Raw genomic sequence first — 22784 nt, 5'->3', positions numbered from 1 at the left:
GGGGGACTCGGGTGTCACAGCCATGGGGATCGCAGGACAGAGTTACTGCTCCCAAGTGAGTGTGCCTGTTCGTTGTGGCCGACTCTATGACCCCGTGGACTGTAGCCCACCAGGCTCCTCTGTCCATGGGGTTTCCCAGGCAAGAATGACTAGAATGGGTTGCCATTTGCTCTTCCAGGGGATCTTCCTGACCCAGAGATCAAACCCAGGTCTCCTGCATCGCAGGTGGATTCTTTACCACTGAGCTACCTGGGAAGCCCATTTGTTCCCAATTCTGGGGAGCAAAGAAAAGAGGTTGGCATTATTAAAAGGTCAAGATGCAGGGTTTCCGTGATGGCTCATTAGTAAACAATCCACCTGCCAAGGCAGGAGACACAGGTTCGATCCCTGATCCAGGAAGATTTCCACATGGGGAGCAGCAATTGAGCCGACACGTCACAACTATTGAACCCGTGCTCCGCAATAGCAGAGGCCAGTGAGAAGCTCGCACACGACCACTAGAGAGTAGCCCCATTCACCGCCAACTAGAGAAAGCCTGCACAGCGTGAAGAACCAGCACAGCCAAAAATAAACTTTTAAAAAGAATGAAAAACAGAAGGTTGAGGCGGGACTTGCCTGGTGGTGCAGTGCTTAAGACTCTGCACTTGCACTGCAGTGGGACCAGGTTCCATCCCCGGTTGGCGAATGGCAAAGAAATCCGTACAATGCGTACCGTCAAGGAGGGGCCCTGCGAGGGAGGCTGCCGACGGGGGCTCACCGCACTGCTGGGACCAGCTGTTGCTGCCAGAGTGAAGCTGCATTGCTGTGGTTGCTCTGATAACAGGAAGGGACTCATCTCTCTCCCTCCAGCTCCCTCGCACGTCCCTTACAGCAGCTTCTCAGCCCCAGCAGCACCCGGCAGTCTGGGTGGGTTGGGACTGAGAGGAACCACAGCCGGGGCTGCTCAGTATCTATAAACTCACTTCTATGCATATTTGAACTTCATACAAAATGGTAAGAATAACTTTATGCCTCCATGTGACAAGATGCAGCTATTCTTTACACAAAGACAATCTTACCCTCTCCCCTAACATGAAAGTGAAAGTGAAGTCGCTCAGTCGTGTCGGACTCTTTGAGACCCCATGGACTGCAGCCCACCAGGCTCCTCTATCCATGGGATTCTCCAGGCAATACTGGAGTGTGTTGCCATTTCCTTCTCCAGGGGATCTTCCTGACCTAGGGATCGAACCCAGGTCTCCCACATTGCAGACAGATGACTTTACTCTCTGAGCCACCAGGGAAGCCTTTTGAGGACTTCCCAAGTGGATCAGTGGTAAAGAATCCGCCTGTTAAGCCCTAACATAAGACACTGCAAACAGTCATTGTTCCCAGGTCTGAGAGACAGTCACATCTATTTCTGGTCTATGTTAATTACCCCTCAAATTAGCTTTGTAGGTTTTGATGGGCAACTCAGACCATATGGTCTCTTGATTCCCATGATGAGGGAGCAGGGACTGTTTCTCAAAAGGAGAAGAAAGAAAAAAAAAAAAGAATTAGTCGCTCCGTCATGCCCGACTCTGTACCCGCCAGGCTCCTTGGTCAATGGAATTCTCCAGGCAAGAATACTGGGTGGGTTGCCTTGCCCTTCTCCAGAGGATCTTCCTGACCCAGGGATGGAATCCGGGTCTCCCGCATTACAGGCAGACTCTTTGCCACTGATCCACCTGGGAAGCCCTCAAAAGGAGAGTCGCTGTAAAAGGAGTCACGGGTCTATTCCGAAACCCTGGAGTCTGCATGGTGAGTCTCCTGTTGGGACTTGCTGGAGGCTCTATATGGCACTGTTTACAGATCACTTCAGTTCCACTGAATCTGCTCAGTCATGAGCCCAGGTGGCAGGCCAAAGCTAAATTTTTTATAAGAATCATACCATGCAGAAGGATTCTCATCCATGAAGCTTTCCCCTGGAGTGAACTGTTAACTCTGTGAAGTCAGTTTAATACTATGTAATGCAATTAAATTGTTCTTCTATTTCATTAATTCTTAAAAATATTTTCATTAAGATCATGGTTTTCCAAGAGATTTTTTGGGGAAATTTAATTCAGTTTAACCAATTCTAGCTTTTGCCCTCATGAGTCATATTTTTGCCCTTGTGGGCTTGCCTTTGTGCTTTTATGTCCTCTCTTGTTTATTTTCCCCAAGTCAGAAGTCACATTTGGCAGCTCAGAAATCTGATGGCCCAATGGTTAATAATCCACCTTCCGCCGCAGGTGACATGGGTTTGATCCCTGTTCGGGGAACTAAGATCCCATATGTCACAGAGCAGCTAAGCCCACCCACCACAACTAGAGGGTATGTGTGCTGCAGTAAAAGAGCCCTAGTGTCACAAGTAAGATCTGACACAGCCAAATAAGTATTTGTTTTTTAATCTAAGCCTCGTATCTAAATTTGAGTATTTTTAACCAGTTAGTTTTCTGTTAATTATTTCTAGCAAAACACATAAAGTGGACAGAAGACTAATAGTTCGTTTTTCTCAGCTTTCTTGTAAGAAAATTGTGAGCAAGCTCCCTTGGATAATCTTGGTGGCTTTATGTCTAAGCTTGGGCTATTGCTCTTACTCACATTTCATTCTAATAGGCTCCACACATGCACTGTCTACACAGTTGGCAAAACACCCTCAAAATATGCCCTCCTTTGTGCAATTATGATAGATAGCCGACAAGCACTTATTGGAGAGGGGAGGGTTTGGAAGACCGCAGAGTTCTTAAATGAGACCCTGACATTGGAGGAGGGTGCGGTTGGCAGGTGCAGAAGGGACGTGGTGCTCAGCTCTTGCTTCTATCAGGGCTCCGGCAAACGTCCGCTTCTTTGCGGCCTTGCGCTGCACGGCCACTCTGTGCCTGGAAACGTGCTGTGCTGGGCTTAGTCGTTCAGTCGTGTCTGACTCTGCAACCTCGTGGACTGTAGCCTGCCAGGCTCCTCTATCCATGGGTATTCTCCAGGCAAGAATACTGGAATGGGTAGCCTATCCCTTCTCCAGGGGATCTTCCTGACCCAGGAATCCAACCAGAAGCACTGACAACGAAAGCTGAGTCCTGGAGTCCTACTGCTTGAGTGGGAGAGGGGAATTCTGGAGGCAGAGAGGAAACAGCCAAGCAGCTAGCTGCCTAATGGCCAAGGGACTATTCGTCAGAACCTGGGTAGAGGCAGAGGGGTAGAGATGCTGAGCTGTAATCAAGGTCCTCGGAGATACTTAAAGGCAGCCTCATATTCAAGAATCCCTACAGGCACTTTGTAATCCAGTGGTTAAGAATCTGCCTTGCAACGCAGGGAACTCGGGTTCCATCCCTGATAGGAAACTAAGATTTCCCTGGTTGGGGAACTAAGTTGCATGTTGCAACTACTAACACCCGAGTGCCACAACTAGAGAGTCTGTGCACCGCAGCGAAAGATCCCATGTGCTAAGACCCAAGGCAGCCAAATAAGAGAAGCCCTACAAATCCTAAGGAGGATACACAAGAACACACATCAGACTCCAGGAGAAAGTGAAGGACAGGGAAGCCTGGCGTGCTGCAGTCCACGGGGTCACAAAGAGCGGAACACGACTTAGCAACTGAACAGCAGCATAGAAATAACAGAATGAAATGAAAACAAATTTGGAGAAAATCTTACAAGTCACCAGAAGCGGGGAAAAAGGTTACCCTTCAAAGAAGTGGCAATAAGACTGACAGTCAGCTTCTCAACAGAAAAATATAAACCAGAAGACAGTGGAAGGGACTTCCCTGGCAGCCCAGTGGTTAGGACTCCATGCTTCCAATGCATCGGGGAAAGGTTTGATCCCTGGTGGAGGAACTAAGGTCCCATATTCTGTGCAGCATGGCCAAAAAATAAGTAACAATAAAAATATATTTTTTTAAAAGACCGTAGAATTAAATCTCCAAAATACTAAAAAGAAAGCTGCCAATGTAGAATTACCAAGTGAAGATATTCTTCAGAAGTAAAGACGAGGACTTCACTGGTCCAGTGGCTAAGATGCTCCCAAGGCAGAGGGCCCAGTTTCAATCCCTGGTCAGGGAACTAGATCCCACATGCCATAACTAAGACCTGGAGCAGTCAAATAAATATGAATATTTTTTTTTTTAAAGAAGAGTAACATATTGCGACTTCCCTGGTGGTCCAGTGATTTACGACTCAGTGCTTCCACTGCAGGGGACACAGGCTCCATGTTGGTCGGGGAACTAAGATCCTGCATGCTGCATGGGGAGGCCCCAAAACAGAAAGAGTGACGTGCTGCAGACTCTTCAGGGCATGTATCCTGCTGGGGGAGAAGGCTGGGGAAACAAACGCTGACAAGAAGCTGTCGCAGTGATGAGACTCTCTCCTAAGCTTCAGTCATCTTTTCCTTCTGAAGATCAGAACCACAGTGGAAAGAACAATCTTGAGCATCACCAGTCGGATAATGTTTGGCTCACTCAACTTCAAACCAGGAATGAGCCTTGAGATCTCTTCTACAACAACCCTGTGGATTCACCAGAGAACCAAGGTCCCAAGAGATGAAACGACTTGCCCAAGATCTCACGGCCACTTAGTTGCCACTTTCCTTCTCTGCTTAGTAAACTGAGTCCCCCACGTCCACTGCAGGGGGCCCTGGGTGCAGCAGTGACTCTGTCTCCTGGGATGAAGGTTCCAGAGCAAAGAATATCCTGGGAGGGGCAGGACCCCTCACCACTGCAGCATGTCCGCTGACACCTTTCTTTTTTTCTGAAGTAAATTTTCCTGGAAAACATTAAAAAGAAAAGTTGATTTCCATGTGCACATTTGTGTGTGTGCCAAGTCGCTTCAGCCGTGCCCTACTCTTTGCGACCCCATGGGCTGTAGCCCGCCAGGCTCCTCTGTTCATTGGATTCTCCAGGCAAGAGTACTGGAATGGCCAGCCGTTCCCTTCTCCAGGGGATCTTCCCAACCCAGGGATCCAACTCAAGTCTCCTATGTCTCCTGCATTGGCAGGCGGGTTCTTTACCACTAGTACCACTGAGAAGCCCTTCCATGTACTACCCTGTCCTTCCCCCCTGCCCCCTACAAAAAAAAGCATTATTCAAACTCTAGGAGGCATTTGCAGTCAATTTCTATGATGATGAAAAGCTTTAAAATCCTTATAGTCCTATAAAGACATTCAGGAAGAAACATGTTTCATGCTGGTTTTCTTTTAAAACTAAAGACTAGATGAATATATATGGTTACCAGGCACACATCATTGTTAGTAATCAACTGTAATATGTATTTTTTTTTTAATTAACTGGAATACCATGTTTTACTATTTACTTATCTTCACGTCTTCCTTTATTGAGTCTGTTTTGCCCTGCTGACATCACAAGCAGAAGGCTGGGGCTGGTCATGCTTGAATTGTGACATCAGGAGCAAAACTGTGGGCAGTCTCAAGGAGGGGGTCCAACGCGATAGGGGGACCACAGAACAGCAGCCAAAGGGAAAGGTGAGAAGGTGGTCGTCCAACCCCAGGGGATGTAAAGGGGTGGGGTTGGGGCACACTGGGCTGGGAGTCCTCCCAGCAGCTGGTGACCTGGGGCCTCGCGCCCCCCACCCCAACGCGGGCCTAAGCACCCAAGTGTTCTCTTCCCTCCATCCACAGGGCAGCAAGCCTTTGGCTCTCCTTGACATGCAGAGAGTTTCACGTAAGTACTTGTGTGCTGACCTTTCTCCCAAAGGGCCAGGGAAGCGGCTCGTTTCCCTTGTCGCCATGTGACTTCTTCCTGCCTATCTACCTTCTTGTCCAAGATTTGTTCCAGGAATTCGGGCAGGGACAAAAACACAAGCCTCAGTTTATGCCCCTGTGTGGGTACAGTCCCAGTACCCCGTGGGCAGACCAGCTGTTTCCAACAGAAGAAAAGGGGTCCCCCTCAAAGGCCCCTCAACTCCCGCCCTGGCTTCAACCTGGCTTTGCCCCGTCTTCCCAGGGCCAGTCCAGGACCAAGCCCCAGCCCTGCAGCCCACTGCCAAGCTCTCAGGAGCTCCCCAAGGCCAGTTCCTGATGAATGATAGCAGTCTCTGCAAGCTGGAGGACCAAGTCCTCTGTCCCGTTTGCCTGGAGGTGTTCCGCAACCCAGTCACCACCGCCTGCGGGCACAACTTCTGCATGAGCTGCCTCCAGGGTTTCTGGGACTACCAGGCCACCATGGGCGAGCCACTCTACTGCCCCCAGTGCCGGGAGAGCTTCCCCACTCGGCCTCGCCTCTGCAAGAACGTCATCCTGGAGGAGATGGTGACCTGCTTCACCCAGGCCAAGGGCCAGACCTTGGGGTCCTCACGGAGCCTGGCCGGGCCCAGGGACGTGCCCTGTGACTTCTGTGCCCCTGAGAAGCTCAAGTCCGTCAAGTCGTGCCTGCAGTGCATGGCCTCCCTGTGCGAGAAGCACCTGCGCAGCCACTTAGAGGACCAGGTGTTCCATGGGCACCAGCTGCTGGAGCCTGTGTGGGACCTCAAGAGCCGGCTGTGCCGCAAGCACCGCAAGCTCCGGCGGCTGTACTGCCGCACCGAGGGCTGCTGCGTGTGCGGGGCCTGCCTGCTGGAGGAGCACAAGAACCACGACACCATCCCGCTGGAGGAGGAGCGCGCACGCAAGGAGGTGGGGGGAAGTGGGGAGCGGGTGGATGCGGAAGTGGGGGGGGGGTGGGGGGAAGGGAGAGGGTGGATGGGGGAGGGGAGGAGGTGGATGGGGGAGGGGAGGGAAGAGGGTGGATGGGGGAGGGAGGGGAGAGGGTAGATGAAGGAGGGAGGGGCGGGGAGGGGAGGCTGAGGAGCAAGAGGACTCTGTGTTCCAGGCACACCTTTCCAGGAAGGAAAGGATTGTAGCCATTAAAGTGTCCTTAGTCTCTCAGTCATGTCTGACTCTCTGCAACCCCATAGACTGTAGCCTGCCATGCTCCTCTGTCCGTGGGGTTCTCCAGGCAAGAATACTGGAGTGGGTTGCCATTTCCTTCTCCGGCCATTAAAATGATGCTCGGAATTCCCTGGTAGCTCAGTCAGTAAAAAAAAAAAAAAAAAAAAATCTGCCTGCAGTGCAGGAGACCTGGATTCGATTCCTGGGTCAGGCAGATCCCTGGAGAATGAAATGACAACCCACTCCAGTACTCTTGCCTGGAAAATCCCATGGACAGAGAAGCCTGGCAGGCTACAGTCCATGGGGTCGAAAAGAGCTGGACACCACTTGGCGACTAAACCACCCAAAGTGATGCTCACGAGGGTCCTGGCAAGACATGACAAAGTGCTATCAGATTGATTGAATAAGGATCCAGGGACTTCCCTGGCGGTCCAGTGGTTAAGACTCTGCTTCCACTTAGGGGAATATGGGTTTATCCCTGGTGGGAGAAGATCCCTCATGCCGTGCACTGCAATCAAAAAAAAAAAAAATTAATAAAATGGTTAGTTCTTTATTTTTTAAAAAAAGGACCCAAAGTTATTTGTGATGAATCCTACTTAAAAAATTTTTTGCACAGAGAAAGGAATGGCTGAAAGGTATCATATCAAAATACAAACATGTCAGGTTGGGTGAATCCCTTTTTTTCTATTTTCAAATTATGTTTTCTCCATTTGGATTGCTTTCTTCGATGGAGTGCTTATATTTGAAACATTCTATCAAGCATATTCTGCTGCTAAGTCGCTTCAGTCGTATCCGACTCTGTGTGACCCCATAGACGGCAGCCCACCAGGCTCCCCGTCCCTGGGATTCTCCAGGCAAGAACACTGGAGTGGGTTGCCATTTCCTTCTCCAATGCATGAAAGTGAAAAGTGAAAGTAAAGTCGCTCAGTCATATCCGACTCCTAGCGACCCCATGGACTGCGGCCCACCAGGCCCCTCCATCCATGGGATTTTCCAGGCAAGAGTACTGGAGTGGGTTGCCATTGCCTTCTCCGAAGCATATTCTAGAACTGTGCTATTCCAACGTAGCCACCTGCAAGAAAGAAGCTTGGGCCAGAATGTAAGCCAACTCACCACACTGTTGAGTTCAGCTGACACTTTTTTCACAGCAGGACCTTCTCAACAAAGGGAGAAATGTGTTGATTTACAGCCTGGCACAAGCTGCTTCTTTTGCTGTGGGTCAGCAACAGTTCACAGACAGGTACCTGGAATCCCACTGTCCCACAGTAGATTGTGAATCATGACAGCGCCCGCCCCTGGGATGTGCTTGTGCTCAGTCGCTCAGTCCTATCTGACTCTCTTTGTAGCCTGTCAGACTCCTCTGTCCTTGGAATTTTTCAGACAAGAATACTGGAGTGGGTTGCCATTTCCTCCTCCAAGGGATTTTCCCGACCCAGGGATCAAACCCGTATCTCCTGAGTGTCTCCCTGTGCAGATTCTTTACCGCTGAGCCTCTGGGGTAGCTGAGGCTTATGTGGAAGGACTTGGGGACACAGTTCTGCCTGGACCTGGTGGCACTGACCCAGGGAGCAAAGGACTCCGCATCTGATCGACTCCTGCTCACCCCACTGCCCCCCTCCAAGGCGTCTCAAATCACTGAACCCCTCCATAGCTGCTGCTTGTGATCTGAACCCTATGGTCATCAGCTGTCAGAAGCAGAGAAACTGATTCCTAAGAATGGGGAGTCTCTCAGGGAATGAGAGAGAACAGGAGCAGAGTGGCCCCGAGGGACTTCCTTGGCCGGTCCAGTGGTTAGGACTCTGCACTTCCATTTCAGGGGGCATAGGTTTGATCCCTAGTTGGGGAACTAAGATCCTACCTGCCTCATAGCCAAAAAAAATAGAGGGGTGTCGGTGGGTCATCTACCCTTCAGCCCTACCCATCCTCATTCAGACCTCTTAAGAACATGAGGTGGGACTTCCCTGGTGGTCCAGTGGTTAAGAATTTGCCCTGCAATGCAGGGGACACAGGTTCAATCCCTGGTTGGGGAACGAAGATCCCACATGCCACAGCTGGAGAGTCCATGTACCGAAAGGAGAGATCTATGTGCTGCAGCTAAGACCTGATGCAGCTAAATAGGGCTGGTTTTTTTTTTAACTGAAGAGGTGCGTTTCTTCTGAGCTCTGACATGGGACTGCCCACAGAGGGCTTCTGCTAGGGCACCTCTCTGAATCACCGGCCCACTCCTCTTCCACCTCACCCTCTCACCTCAGGTCGAGGTTCGGAAGGTCCAGGCCAACGTGGAGAACCAGATGTTGATCATCACCTCTGACAGCCAAAAGCACCGGGGCCAGGTGGCTTTTCTCTCGGTAAGCTTGGCCCATCGCCACCTCCGGCCCAGGCTTCCCCAGCGCCCTGCTTCAGGCTGAGGGGGCCTCTCAAGGGCTTGGAGTGGATGGTGTGCGGCCAGGCAAACAGAGAGGTGATGCCTCAGCCAGCTCTGGGCCCTGACAAGCAGGGTAAGGAGGTGGGGCTCAAAGACACCTCTCTGTCCCCCCACACCTGCCCCCAGAAATTGATCCAGACGACTCGGGACGAGGTGAACGCCTGCTTCTCAGAGATCATCCAGGAGATCAAACAGATGCAGATGAAGGTGCTGGATTTCGTGGAGAAAGAGGAGGCTGCCGCCCTGGGGAAGCTGGGCGGCTCCATCCAGCAGAGTCACAACCGGCTCCTGAAGCTGGAGGGGGACAGCATCTGGCTCCGAAGCCTGCTTGCCAACCGCAGCGACCAGCAGTTTCTGCAGGCAAGGCCCCTCCCTACCCCCACCACCCAGGCCCACGGCAACATCCACTGGGCTGCAGGGGCTTTGACAGCCCTAACTCAGATATCCGAAAAGCCAGGAGGAGGGGAGCAAGCTGTCTGGGTTTGAACATGGGCAGCTTTCCCGCCTGCCTCCTGGTTCTGGGGAACCGCTAAGCCCCGGGCCCCTGCTTGGGGCCTGGCTAACAAGTGGTACTGCCAGCCCCTCCCTGCCTGCAGGAGTTGCCCAGGCTGAAGCACTTCCCTGCCTGCGTGGAGCCCCTGATGGGCACCAACTGCGAGGAGAAGCAGAGCTTCCTCCAGCTGCCAGAGACGTTGGCAGAGCTCCGGACCCGACTGGTGGACATGGGTCTCAGCTTCATCAACCAGCTCCTCCTGAAGGGTTAGTTAGAACCTGCTTGCCTGGGGCGACTGGAGACCCACCTGCCTTCTGGGGATGGGCTGCCCCAAGGGCAGCAGTTGGGAGTCCGCACACTTGTAAGAGAGCCCGGCCTGTCTGTGTGCACCTTCTCCAGGTGACTCAACCTCCTGGAAGCCCATGCCCCTCTCTGGAAGGACACTGGGCTGTGAAAGTGTCCTCAGCAAAGTCCCCCATCTTCCCCAGGCATTAAGATGAACTCCTATGAGGTGCTGCCCCCGGATGTGGACAGGAAAATACTTCTCAAGTGTGAGTCCTCAGTCCTGGGGTCCAGCCCCAGGGGTGGGAAGGAAAGGAACAGGGCCCTTGGTTGCCCAGCCGACCCAGCCCCACCTCCATTCAGGCCAAGGCTCCAGAAAGATGCCAGATCTCTCCTGCCCTGACCTTGTACTCTGGACTAGAGACCTCAGAAGGCCTGTGATTCCACGGCCCTGAGAGGAAGGGGAGAAGGCTGTCCTGTCCCATGCCCATGGGTGGCAGGGCCTTGACCAACACCCAGAGGCCAGCTCTACAGCCCTTGTGGCCCTGATGTGGCTCAGCCTCTGCCCTCAGCTGGGTGCCTGCCGACCTCTGCTGGACTTTAGCCAAGCCAGCTTGGATGGCCCTTGTACAGTCAGTCTCCCTTTTCAGTTAATGTCCCTGCAGCCCCTCTCCCAGGCTGGGCGAGGGACCAAGTGACTCTCTAAGAAATCATCGGTGATGTCTCTGAGGTCTCCAGGGTCACAGCTGATGAAGCCTCTGATGACCCCTTCTGAGCGACCTCCTCCAGGAGCCGCTGACGCTCCCTTAGTCCCACGCAGTCTTGTGTCCTGCACAAACCGAAAAGGGGATCCTGTTAGGCTTTGGCTGGGGAGGGCAGATGGGGGACTCTTGGTTGCCCACCTCTCTAGGAAGGCAGGCCTTTGGACAGCGCCCAGCCAGACAGTGTCCACCCCTGCAGGCTGGAGTTGAAGACTTAGAGAGGGGAATGGAGGGGCCGCTCTTGGGAGCTGGGGGTGGAAGCACTTGGTGACTTTTGTGCCGAAGCTGTGAGCTTCGGCCCTCCCCTGTCCAGACCTCCAGCGCTCTGCCCCCCGGGCCTGCGGACCCTAGACCCTTTCCCATACCCCCTCGGCCCAGGTTACTGCAACCTGAACTTCGACGCCACCACGGCCAGCGAGGAGCTCTTCCTGTTCAAGGAGACCCACTCGGTGCTGAACCTGGGCATCCTCCTGGAGCCCTTCGCGGCGGGCGGCCCCTTCCCGGGCTTCAAACAGTGGCCGCAGGTGCTGTGCTCGCGCGGCCTGGCCGAGGGCCGCCACTACTGGGAGGCCGACGTGTCCAACTCGTGGGTGTGCCTGGGCGTCACCTACCGCCGCAGTCCCCCGCTCGGCGGCCGCCCGCGCCGCAACATCGTCTATTTGCTGGGCCGCAACCCCTACTCGTGGTGCCTGGAGTGGGACTCGCTCAAGTTCTCCGTGTGGCACAACAACACGCAGACGGTGCTGCACGGCGGCTACCACCGCACGCTCGGCGTGTTGCTCGACTGCGCGGCAGGCTGCCTCTCCTTCTACGGCGTGGCGGGCGGCGTGAGCCTCCTCTACCGCTTCCTCGCCTCCTTCCTGGAGCCGCTCTACCCTGCCGTCATGGTCAGCAGCGGCGCCTCGGTCACGCTCAAGCAGCGCCCCTCCGAGGCCTAGGCCAATAAAGCTGGACTCGAGCGCTGGCTGGGCCCGCGGGGAGGGGCGCGCCGGGGATGGGGGCCAGCCCCGCGGGGTCCTTTGGCCCGGGGTGGAGGGGCGGGCGGCGAATCCGCCTCCTGACTCGCTGCCTGGACTTCACCAGCGACGACCACCCAGGGGTCCCGGGAGGTCCTGGGGATCCCGGAAAACAGGCCGATCCTCCCGTCCCCATTGTCAAGGGAGAAGGGGCTCAGAACCAGGCTGGCGATCCCCCTGGGACTGGGGACAGCCCCGTGGCCTCCAGAGGGGGGCGATTCCTGACCAGGATGCTCGGCCTCCCCCACCCGTGAGCTCCTAAGCCCCTTCGGAGGGTCTCAGGTTGCCCAGGAGTGGGCGGGGCTTGGGCCAGGTGACTCCTCCGCAGGTGGCCAGACGGAGAGCTGGCACCTGACCCGCGGGCGTAGAGGTGTTCTGAGTTACTGGCTTAATTGGAGGCTAGGGAGTTAAGCCGGGGAATCATGACTGTGTCAGACCTCCCTCCCCAAAAGGCTGAGGGCCTCGGTCCAGGCGGGGCTCCGGCCCCCATTCCTCTGCCCAGCAAGAGTTTTTCTCACATGGCTGGTGTTTCGCAGCTGAGGAGCATGTGGAATTGAAGCTCTCCGGGTGGGTGGGTGCCTGGAAGCTGCTGTCCCCGCCCCCCAGCCTTAAGCCCACCGCATACAGCTCCCCTGGGTAGCACTGCTGGGACGCCAAGGGGCTTCATTCACATCCAGGTCTCTTCCATCTGACCTGCCCAGCCAAGCCAGACCCTGTGGAAGTCACAGGGAGAGGCTGGGCCCTGCCCTCCGACCACAGCAGCTGTGTGACCGGGGACTCAGCCCCTCCAGGGAAGCAGCCTGGACATTTCTGGCCTCGACCAGTTACTTGTTCCTGTGGCTTCTCTTGCGGGGGGAACCCTGGTAGGGTTAATGATTGGCTCAGAAGAGGAAATGAGACAGTCACGGGGGAGAAAACTCCCTGGGGCAATGTGGTCCAGAAACAGGGTGTGCCTGAATTCCATCCCCGCCTGGCCTGTCGCCAGAGACGTCAGTAACCCTTGTTTCTTACTCTGGGGCCTGGTAGGGTGTCCAACTGGCAGGTGGAAGGTGCACTCGGATGGCCTCACAGAGTGGGGCACCCTTTGGCTGCTCTGAGCCTGGGCTGTGGTTCTGTTGACCTTCCTCCCTGGAGGCTCTGCTGAGCACCAGTCCAGTAACTTCCATTCCTCACCAGTGCTACTGGTGTGGATGGATAGAAATTAAACCTAAACCTTTTCCCTTTGTGGGGAAAGCTTGCATGCCAAAGTGCTTAAATCTTGTCTCCCCACTCCCCCAAATCAGTCCATGGACTGAGGTCAGGAAAGGCTGAGGGGGACTTTCTGGTGGTCCAGTGGCTAAGACTCTGAGCTCCCAATGCAGGGGGCCCAGGTTCGACCCCTGGTTGGGGAACTAGAACCCATGTGCAGCAACTAAAGATTCTGTGACCAAGATCAAAGGTGCTGCAACTAGGCCCTGTTACAGCCAAATAAAAAATTTTTAAATGCTGAGAAGGTAAAAAGCATGACCCAAGGAGACAGCAAGAGCCAGCTCCATGGATATGAGTCCTTCCCCACCGGGGGGCGGGGGGGGGGGTGGAGCCGATGGAGGTGCCTCCCTCATCAGCTCCTCCAGGCTCTGAAGGAGCCTTCACGTGTGTGATGCTGGAGCCTGATACCCTTAGGCACATGCTGATGTGAAACCCGCATCAAAGGCATGTTACTTGTCCGCTTAAACAGTTCCCCCAAGTTCATAAGCCCCCTGTGTCATTTCTCACAAGAAGATTATGTTCCTATATTATTTGGGCAATTTTTAAAATATATATATTTGGTAAAAGTAATTTTCTTTTTATTTAACAAACACGTAATGCCTACTGCACACCAGGGGCCCTGTTCATAGCAAATGAAATGTTGATGGCAAAACTGAGCTCATTTAATTCTAATAACAACCCCCACCCTGTGCAGGAGGAAACTGAGGGTAAGAAGTGCCTTGTTCAAGATCATGAAGGTACATGAATTGTGGAGCCAGATTCAAACCCAGTCAGTCTGCTTTTTCAATCATTATGCTACGCCACCCCTCCAATAGCACATTCATTGTAGAAAATTTAGGTAATATAGAGACGCAAAAGAAAAGAAAATATTCCAGGGCTTCTCTGTTGGCTTAGTGGTAAAGAATTTGCCTGCCAACACAAGGAACCCGGGTTCCATCCCTGGTTGGGAAAACCCCATGTTCTAAGGGACAACTAAGCCATGCACCACAGCTACTGAGCCCAAGCACTCCAGGGCACGTGAGCCACAACTATTGAGCCCGCTCACACTAGACACCGTGTTCTGCAATAAAAGAATTCACCACAATGAGAAACCCTTGCCCCACAGCTAGACAGTAAACCCATCCCCGCCCTGCCCCGTTCTCCACGACTAGAGAAAGCCCGAGCACAGCAACGAAGACCCAGCACAGCCAAAGATAATTTTTTTTTTTTTTAAAGAAGATATTCCTACCATAATCCTTACCACCTCCCTGCAGAGATAACCTCTCCTGGAGAATTTCCTTGCAGTCTTCTTTTGTTATCAAGATGTAGATGTTGTAGCTAGAAGACACAACTATCATGCATTTTCCAAAGTTACTTTCGAAACATAACGTGACATATTACATCCTACACATCTGCCCTACAGCTTTGTTTTATCTTTAACTCCTTCCCTGATTCCCTCTAGAGGTGGGTGGCGAGTGGCAGCCCAGCCGAAGTCACAGATGTTGCTTCCTGGATGTTACCGAAAGTCTGACCCAAACCCATGGGGTGGGAGGGTGAGAAAGGATGGAGCTGAAGGATGCTGGTACCAGCAGATGTTTCCGTCCATCTCATCATCCCATCACACAGGTGAGGACAGCAGGAAGCAGGACCAGCTGGCAGGAGCCTCAAGAAGGAGTCTTAACTCTTCCCTTCCCCATGAGAGGGTGTGCTCAGGCTGGAGGTGGAAGGGAGGGGATGTTTGTGGGACCCTCTGGCAGAGGCCCTGCCTGTAATGCAATAGCTACCAGACGGCTGTTGGGAGCATCTCCCCTAAGCCCACATAAGCACAAACCCTACAGTTTTCTTCTGTGAGAAAGGCAGTCTGTTGGGGACCTAGACCAGGTCTACAGAGGTAAGCCGGGCTTCCCTGGTGGCTCAGTGGTAAAGAATCCACCTGCCAATGCAGGAGACACAGGTTCAATCCCTGGTCAGAGAAGATCCCATGTGCCACGGACCAACTAAGCCCATCCGTCACAACTATTGAGCCTGCGCTCTAGAACCTGGGAACCGAAACTACTGAAGCCTGCCAGCTAGAACCCATGCTCCGCAAGAGAAGCCACCACAATGCGAAACCCATGCATGACAACAGAGTAGCCCTCGCTCGAGTAACTAGGGGAAAGCCCACGCGGCAATGGGGGCCCAGCACAGCCAAAAAGAAACAAATAAAATATAAAAATAAAGAGGTAAACCGCCTCCAGCCTTCCCTGCTGACCCAATCCCATCCCCTCTCCCACCCTAGCTCCTTGCCTTGAACATCAGTGTTCAGTAGTTCTCATGGACTGCATCACCAGCCCCCACTCCATTCTACTCTTCTACTCGACTCACCTCTCGCCCTTTGCCCCTGCCATCCCCTCTGCTGGGATCATGCCTCGCCCTCACCTGCTTCCTTATTCTTCCTCCTCATTACTTCTTCTTTTTTTTTTTTTTTTTTTTGGCTGAGCCCCACAGCACGTGGGATCTTAGTTCTCCAAAGAGGAAGTCCCTCAAATGAGTCTTAAGGACTAAGGAGGAGAAAGTAACAAGCGATGAGAAGGAGGGACTTCTCTAGTGGTCCAGTGGCTAAGACTCTGAACTCCTAATGCAGAGGACCCAGGTTCCATCCCTGGTCAATGAACTAGATCCCACATGAGGCAACTAAAAACCCTGCATTCTGCAGCTAAGACCCAGTGCAGCCAAAAAACAAAATCCCGAGGAGCCACTTAAAAAAAAACTTAACTAAGACATGTTTCGCCCCAGGAAGCCACTCGCAAACCCTCTTCTCCCTAAGCCAGGTGGGCTCTCCCCTCTCCTGCCATCACCTTCTACACGCATCCCTCCTGGCACCCACCTTGTTTCATGTGGGAATTCTCCATCAGACCAGCTGCATGCTGGGTATGTCATGTTGGTCTCTTTTGCTTAGCACATGCATGCCACATGTGAAAGTGTGAAAGTAACTCAGTTGTGTCCGACTCTTTGCGACCCCGTGGACTGTAGCCCGCCAGACTCCTCTGTCCATGAGATTCTCCAGGCAAGAATACTGGAGTGTATTCCATTCTCCAGGAAATCTTCCTGACCCAGGGATTGAACCTGGGTCTCCTTCATTGCAGGCAGATTCTTTACCATCTGAGCCAGCGCTTAATTGATATTGACCTAAGGACTGAAGGAACACTTCCAGCGGTCAGAGGGTGGAAGGCCACCTCGATCCTTGCCTGGGTCAGGCTGGGCTGGCTGGGTGCAAGTGGCCCAGGAATGGCCACTCACCTGGTTCCTTCTTCCTTTGCATCCTTTTCTCCCTCCTGAAGCCAGGTCCATGTGCCCACTGCATCCAGATAGATGCAAAGGACCTGTGAATTCTTCCCTGGTTTCCATCTCGACCTCCCCTCTAGCCAGAAGATTCTTCGAGGCTGAGGGCCCTCCAGCAGGCGTGTGAGGGGAGAGACACAGACCTCTCTGGCCTCTGTTTGCTGATCTGTAGGAAGGCATGGATTGAGATATCACTTGTATTTTCTGAAGATTATACAACTCCCAGGGCTTCTCAGACCAGATGGTTGGAAGACATGGTGCATTTCAGGTAGAGCCAAGACTAGGGTGAAGCCAGTGAGACCCTCACCAGGGGCTCGGCATTTAAGTGCGCACATGTGGGCTCAGTCGCTCAGTCGTGTCCGACTCTTCACTACCCCATGGACTGTAGCCCGCCAGGCTTCTCTGTCTATGAGATTTTCCCAGCAAGAGTATTGGAGTGGGTTCCCATTTCCTTTTCCAGGGGATCTTCCCAACCCAAGGATTGAACCCATGTATTGGCAGGTGGATTTGTCACGAGAGTGTATGCTCCTTGGTTTTTGTCCCATCACAACAAAGATTTGGAATGACGGACATTAAAGCTCCCTTGGCGTGTCACAGCTCTCGGATCTTGGATAGACCGTGTTATAGCTCTCAGGTCTTGAAAGGACCATGTTATAGTTCTTAGACAAATCAGTGTTACAGCTCTATTTTATTTAGAAGATAGCAGGAAAATCTGTCTTTGAGGCGTGAGGGCACATCGATCCAAAGACGTAAAGAGAAGAGCACCCCAGCGCGCGGGAGAGAGTTTTGACTCCTCTTTGCATATGTTTTTCTCTCCCTGGGCCTGTCCTGTGTAAATTGGGCCAGCCAGGAGTGCTGTTTGTTCTACCTGAGGTCCTCACTCACTTCCTCGGACCTTCCTTTGTTCTATTTTCGCGGGCTTTTCCCTTCCATGTCTTTTAGCCACCGCCATTCTGGACTCCTTTTCCCTATTCTACCTACCTAACAGATTCTTTACCACTGAGCCACCTGGGAATCCTTCAGGATTTAAGGGGAGGAGGCAAAAAACTCAGGAAACAAATAATATTTAAGGCAATATTTCACCAAATCAAAATTAATGCAAAAATCTATGATGGACAGAATATCAAAATTGTAAATAAAGACTCATCTTTTGGGAATTCCCTAGCAGTCTAGTGGTTAGGACTCTGCTCTTTCACTGCCAAAGACACAGGTTCAGTTCCTGATAAGGGAACTAGGATCCTGCAAGCTGAGCAGCCTGGCCTAGAAGAAGGAAAAGGACACATTTCTAATGACCTGACCCATTGCTTGTACTACCTGCCACTAGTACCTTGCACTAGTCCCAGCCCTGATTCCAACAAAATTTTACTCATGAAACCATTGGCCACTCCATTGGTACTTTTTTTTTTTTTTTTTTAAGGCTGCTCTGTGTGGCATACGGGATCTTAGTTCCCTGACCAGGGATCAAACTCATTGCTGCATTGAGAGCTTGGAGTCTTAACCACTGGACCACGAGGCAAGTCCCCACTGGCCATACATTATTGGTCTGATTTTCTAAAAATATTACCTTTAACTTATTACTAGATTATTATGTACGTATTTTAAGAATTTTTTTTTTAAGAATTATTTTTGTATTTATATTTTTGGCTGTGCTGGGGCTTCGTTGCTGCACACAGGCTTTCTCTAGTTGCAGCGAGCAAGGGGCTACTCTCTAGATTCCGTGCACGGGCTTCTCATTGAGACGGCTTCTCCTGGTGCTCAGCGGAGGCTCACGGGCTTAGCTGCCCTGCGGCATGTGGGATCTTCCCAGCCCAGGGGTCGAACCTGTTTCCCCTGCGTTGGCAAGCAGATTCTTAACCACTGGATCACCAGGAAAGTCCTTATTATTTATCTTGTTTACTGAGTTTTGCTGGTGTCCCTGTAAATTTTGGATTCCAGGCAAGTGCTTCTTCACTCATCTCACCCCAGACAGGGGTTTCACATGTCCAGAACTTAGTAGCTGGACCAGAGGGAGATGGCATTGATGCCAACTGTCCTGTGAACTCAGAACAATCACGCCCAAGTGCCTACAATGCTCTGTTGTCAGTAATGTAAAATCTGAATAAACTAAGAGACAGGCTTTGAGGGGCCTTGTGGCCACACCAGGGGCAGTGGGTGCTGGTGTTAATGGCAAGTTCTGGCTGATGTTGGGCTTCAGGGTCATTGGGGCACACGAGTGAACGTGCCAGGTTGGATATCTTGGCTGAACATAGAACATGTGGAGGGGTCAGTATAAAGGTGGTGGTGGGAGCTGCAGTTGGGGAGTGAGGAGAGGGGAGGAGGGGGTGAAGGTCAGAGCCTGGGGCCTCTGCCATTCAAAGGTCAAGTGCAGGGACTTTGCTGGTGGCCCGGTGGCTAAGATGCTACACTTCCTATGCAGGGTGACTGGGTTGGATCCCTGGTCAGGAACCTAGATCCTACGTGCCACAACTGAAGATCCTGCATTCTGCAACTAAGACCCGGCACAGCCAAAATAAATAAGTGAATAAACATTTTAAAAAAGAGTTCTCGGGAGGGGGGAGGGAGGAGGGTTCAGGATGGGGAACACGTGTATACCTGAAATTTAAAAAAAAAAAAAATTTAAAAATTTAAAAAATTAAATTAAAAAAAAAAAAAAAAGAGTTCTTTCTGCCATCTTTCTGTGCTGCCAGAATGGTGCTCATGAATGTCCTGACTGATGCGCTCAAGCGTATCAACAATACCGAAAAGGGAAGCAAACACCAGGTGCTTGTTAGGCTGTGCTCCAAAGTCATCGTCAGGTTTCTAATTGTGATGACGAAGCATGGTTACGTTGGTGAATTTGACATCATCGATGATCACAGGCTGGGAAAATTGTTGTGAACCTCACCAGCAGGCTGAATAAGGGTGGAGTGATCAGCCCCAGATTTGATGTGCACCTCAGAGATCTAGAAGAACAGCAGAATAACCTGCTCCCATCTCGTCGATTTGTCCTGACATTGTCCTGACAACCTCAGCTGGCATCGTGGACCATGAAGAAGCAAGACAAAAACGTACAGGAGGGAAAAAAAATCCTTGGATTCTTTTTCTAGGGATGGACTGTATACAAATAAAATGCCTCAGAGGAAAAAAAGAAGAGCAGGGACTGCCCTGGTGGTCCAGTGGTTAAGACGCCACGCTTCCAACGCAGGGGTTGTGGGTTCGAACACTGGTCGAGAAAGTACGATCCCATGTGCTGTTCAATGCATCCAAACACACAAACAGAAACAAAGGTCAAGAGCAAACATCACAGGTGGCCAGAGACACAAGAGGAAGCCCAGGAGAGAGAGATGCTCCACAAACCAAAGAAAGAGCTGATTTCAAGGAGGGCGGGACCAGTGTGGTCTGATGCTTCAGGCAGATCAGGACTAGACGTGCTCATTGGATGTGAGCTCACGGGGTGGGAATGGTGAGTGGGGCAGAAGTTTGCCTTAGAGAGCGGAGAGGGAGTGGAGGCGTCAGGCTACGGAGGGGTGGGGGCGGGAGCCCGAGGCCGGTATGAAGAGAAGGAGGGTAGATTTTTGTTCTGGTTTCATTTTAGGAGAGGCTCAAGCTTGTTTGAATGCCAGTCTCACACAACAGCCTGCCTGCATGACGATCTGAAATTTCTCTGCATAGATCTGTGCCCAGCGGAAATTATAGATTTAGCAGGAAATGCTTAAAAAAAAAAAAAGCCACAGTTTCCAAGGGAAGAATAAAGGTCGGGGGAGAGGGCAGCCTAGGAACATGAGGGAAGACCCCTCAGAGGAGGTGGACCTGGGGCTGCATCCTGAAGATGTGTGTCTCCATCAAGCCACAAATGCCCAATGGGCACCTGAGCTGGGTTGAATAGAATCTCCCCCAAGTTCATGTCCATGCAGAACCTCAGGATGTGACTTTATCTAGAAATAGGTTTTTGCAGATGTCATTAGTTAACAGAGGGTCATACTGTAGAGGGCCTCCCAAGTGGCGCAATGGTGAAGAATCCACCTGCCAATGCAAGAGACACGGGTTCGATCCCTGGAGAAGTACCGGGGTCCAGCCCCGGTTGAATCCAGGGATTCCCTCAGGATGATGGCGTCGGCAATTTAGAATAGCAATAGTTTAATTAAGTATTAATTAGAGATATAAAGAGTGGTTAAATAGGGATAGCTCAGTGAGAAAATTCAGTGGAGAAAAGAGGCTGAATAACTTGGTTTACGTGGAAAACCAACAAAACTCTGAGACAAGGAGTTTGTGTCACCTACGTAGGCTGCAGGCATCCTTCCATTCTCCCGAAGGAGAGGAGACACTAAGGCCTCCCTGGTCAGATCTTAGAAGCCCAGGCAAAATTAGTAGGCTTGACGAGCCTCCAGGCTCCAGATGGGAATTCAGCCAGAAGGTGAGAGAAAGAATGACATGGGGAGACCAGGCTTCGGTGAGCAAGGCCCGTAGCTTTATTTTCAACAGGGGCTTTTATACCCTAAGTTGCACATAGAGGATAATAGGGGGTGTGAAATCATGCAAAGTCAGCAGTCTTTGATCCTTATCGAAACCAGGGTTTCTTTTCTGCAAACATCGTATACAAATGGTTTAGGTGATTTACATCATGGCCAGAAGGCCTGTTAACATTTTATGACTCTGACAAAGGTTTGTCAACCATAAGACTTATTTTCTCTAAGAGTAATTATTTTAAAGTTTGGCGCCATCCTCCGAAGGCGTTAGATAAAGTTGCATTCCTACAGGGCAGAGGTGCAGTGGGTTTACAACAAAGGAAAGAATTTATTACCTTAAGGATCTAAAGTTGTTAACACCAAGGCCACCACTTATTTTTTCTACATACCAACTATATTAATTAATACACTTCCAAGGATACAATACAGGGGATGTGGAAACTTGGCAGCAAGCATTGGCTCAACAATGAAATCTTCTACTAGTTCTATTCTGACAATTTCTAACTCTCTATACTATAAGGCTCTATACTATTTGAATATCTTAAGCTCCCCATGCCTCTCACGGTTGGGAGACTGTAAACAATCGTATGCATAGCTGTAGGAGTCCGGGTAAGCCTGTCAGGCAAGTTAGAGAGCCATCTGAGGGGTTTGGATTTAAACACTCCTATTATGCCCAAGAGGTTAATTAGCCAGAGCTCTAAGTTGACTTCCTTCAAAGAAAAGGTGGTGGGGGACAGCCCCCTGTAAAGTCAGAGGTGTAGGTGAGAGCACAAAGCAGTAAAGTAGGCAGACTCTGGTTTGGGGGTAGACACTCAGGCAGGCCCAGAGGGGCACCCCTCGAGTTCTGGCTCGCCTTGCCCACCAGAACTCTCCCACATAACCTTGTTATGGGTGGGGACTCCCGTGCTGGCTCCCAACAGAGAAGGAAATGGCAACCCACTCCAGTATTCTTGCCTGGAGAATCCCACGGACGGAGGAGCCTGGTGGGCTACAGTCCACGGGATTTCAAAGAGTCGGACACGACTGAGCGCACACACACACACATACTGGAGTAGGGTGGACCCTAATCCAATGCCTAGTGTCCTCATAAGAAGAGAAAACAGAGACATGGAGACATTCAGATACAGAGAGAAGACGGAACAGAGAGGGATGCAGCTGCAAGCCAAGGATCATTCGGGAGGGAGGTGTGGGCTGGACTCCCTCTCAGAGCCTTCAGAGAGAGCTGACCCTGCCCAGCATCTTGATCTAAGGCCTCTGGCCTCCAGCATGCGGAGAGAATACGGTTCTGTTGCCTGGGCCTTCCACCCCCGCCCTGAACCACCCCCTCAGCCCCTCATTCGTGGTCCTTTGTGTGACAGCCATGGGAAACCAACACAACACCTCCTGAGCGTTTGGCTCGGCGCTCTTCCAGCCGCTGGAGATACCGAAGCAGACGGCTCCCCCAGGTTCTCAGAAAGCTGCGCCTATCTGGGGCCACCAGGATGTTCCAGATGGGGTGTCACTTGGCCTTCCTTCTTGCAAGCTGTAGGGGTTATCCAGAGCGATGGGGAAGCAGGGAGATGTGAAAGTAGGGATGTGGCTGGAGCAAAGGAAGGGATGGGACCGCCGGGCCACGGGGAACCGGAACAGGCGCTTGGTTCTGGCGTGTTCTGGCCACCCCAGAGGGAGGCAGGCCTTCGGGGAAATGGCATGATTTTTTTTTTTTTTTTTTTGCTGTGCTGCCACACTACTTGCAGAATCGTTTTCGTTTGACTGCCCGGGGTCTTAGTTGCATCCTGTTGGATCTGGTTCACTGACCAGGGATCAAACCTGGGCTGAATGCATTGGGAGCTCATAGTCTCAACCACTGGACCACCAGGGAAGTCCCCCCAGTTTTTTTGTTTTTCCGCTGTGCTGGGTCTTCGCTACTGTAGGTAAAACTTACCTTTTCTAAAAAACTTCGC

The 22784-nt window shown here is 51.8% G+C and overlaps 1 protein-coding gene across 1 annotated transcript; it reads left to right on the top strand.

Moving 5' to 3' along the window:
• Positions 1-704: 704 nt before the first annotated feature.
• On the top strand, positions 705-12064 carry LOC113878347 (E3 ubiquitin-protein ligase TRIM47-like). Its single transcript, XM_027519363.1, has 8 exons — positions 705-788; positions 5624-5666; positions 5748-6616; positions 9124-9219; positions 9423-9656; positions 9893-10055; positions 10278-10340; positions 11211-12064. Exons 1-8 carry the CDS (start codon positions 705-707, stop codon positions 11768-11770), a joined length of 2112 nt encoding a protein of 703 aa, XP_027375164.1. The 3' UTR covers positions 11771-12064.
• Positions 12065-22784: the final 10720 nt, after the last annotated feature.

Source organism: Bos indicus x Bos taurus, chromosome 19, assembly GCF_003369695.1.
Source record: "Bos indicus x Bos taurus breed Angus x Brahman F1 hybrid chromosome 19, Bos_hybrid_MaternalHap_v2.0, whole genome shotgun sequence".
NCBI lineage: Eukaryota > Metazoa > Chordata > Mammalia > Artiodactyla > Bovidae > Bos > Bos indicus x Bos taurus.
This window is presented reverse-complemented; position numbering and strand designations above follow the sequence as displayed.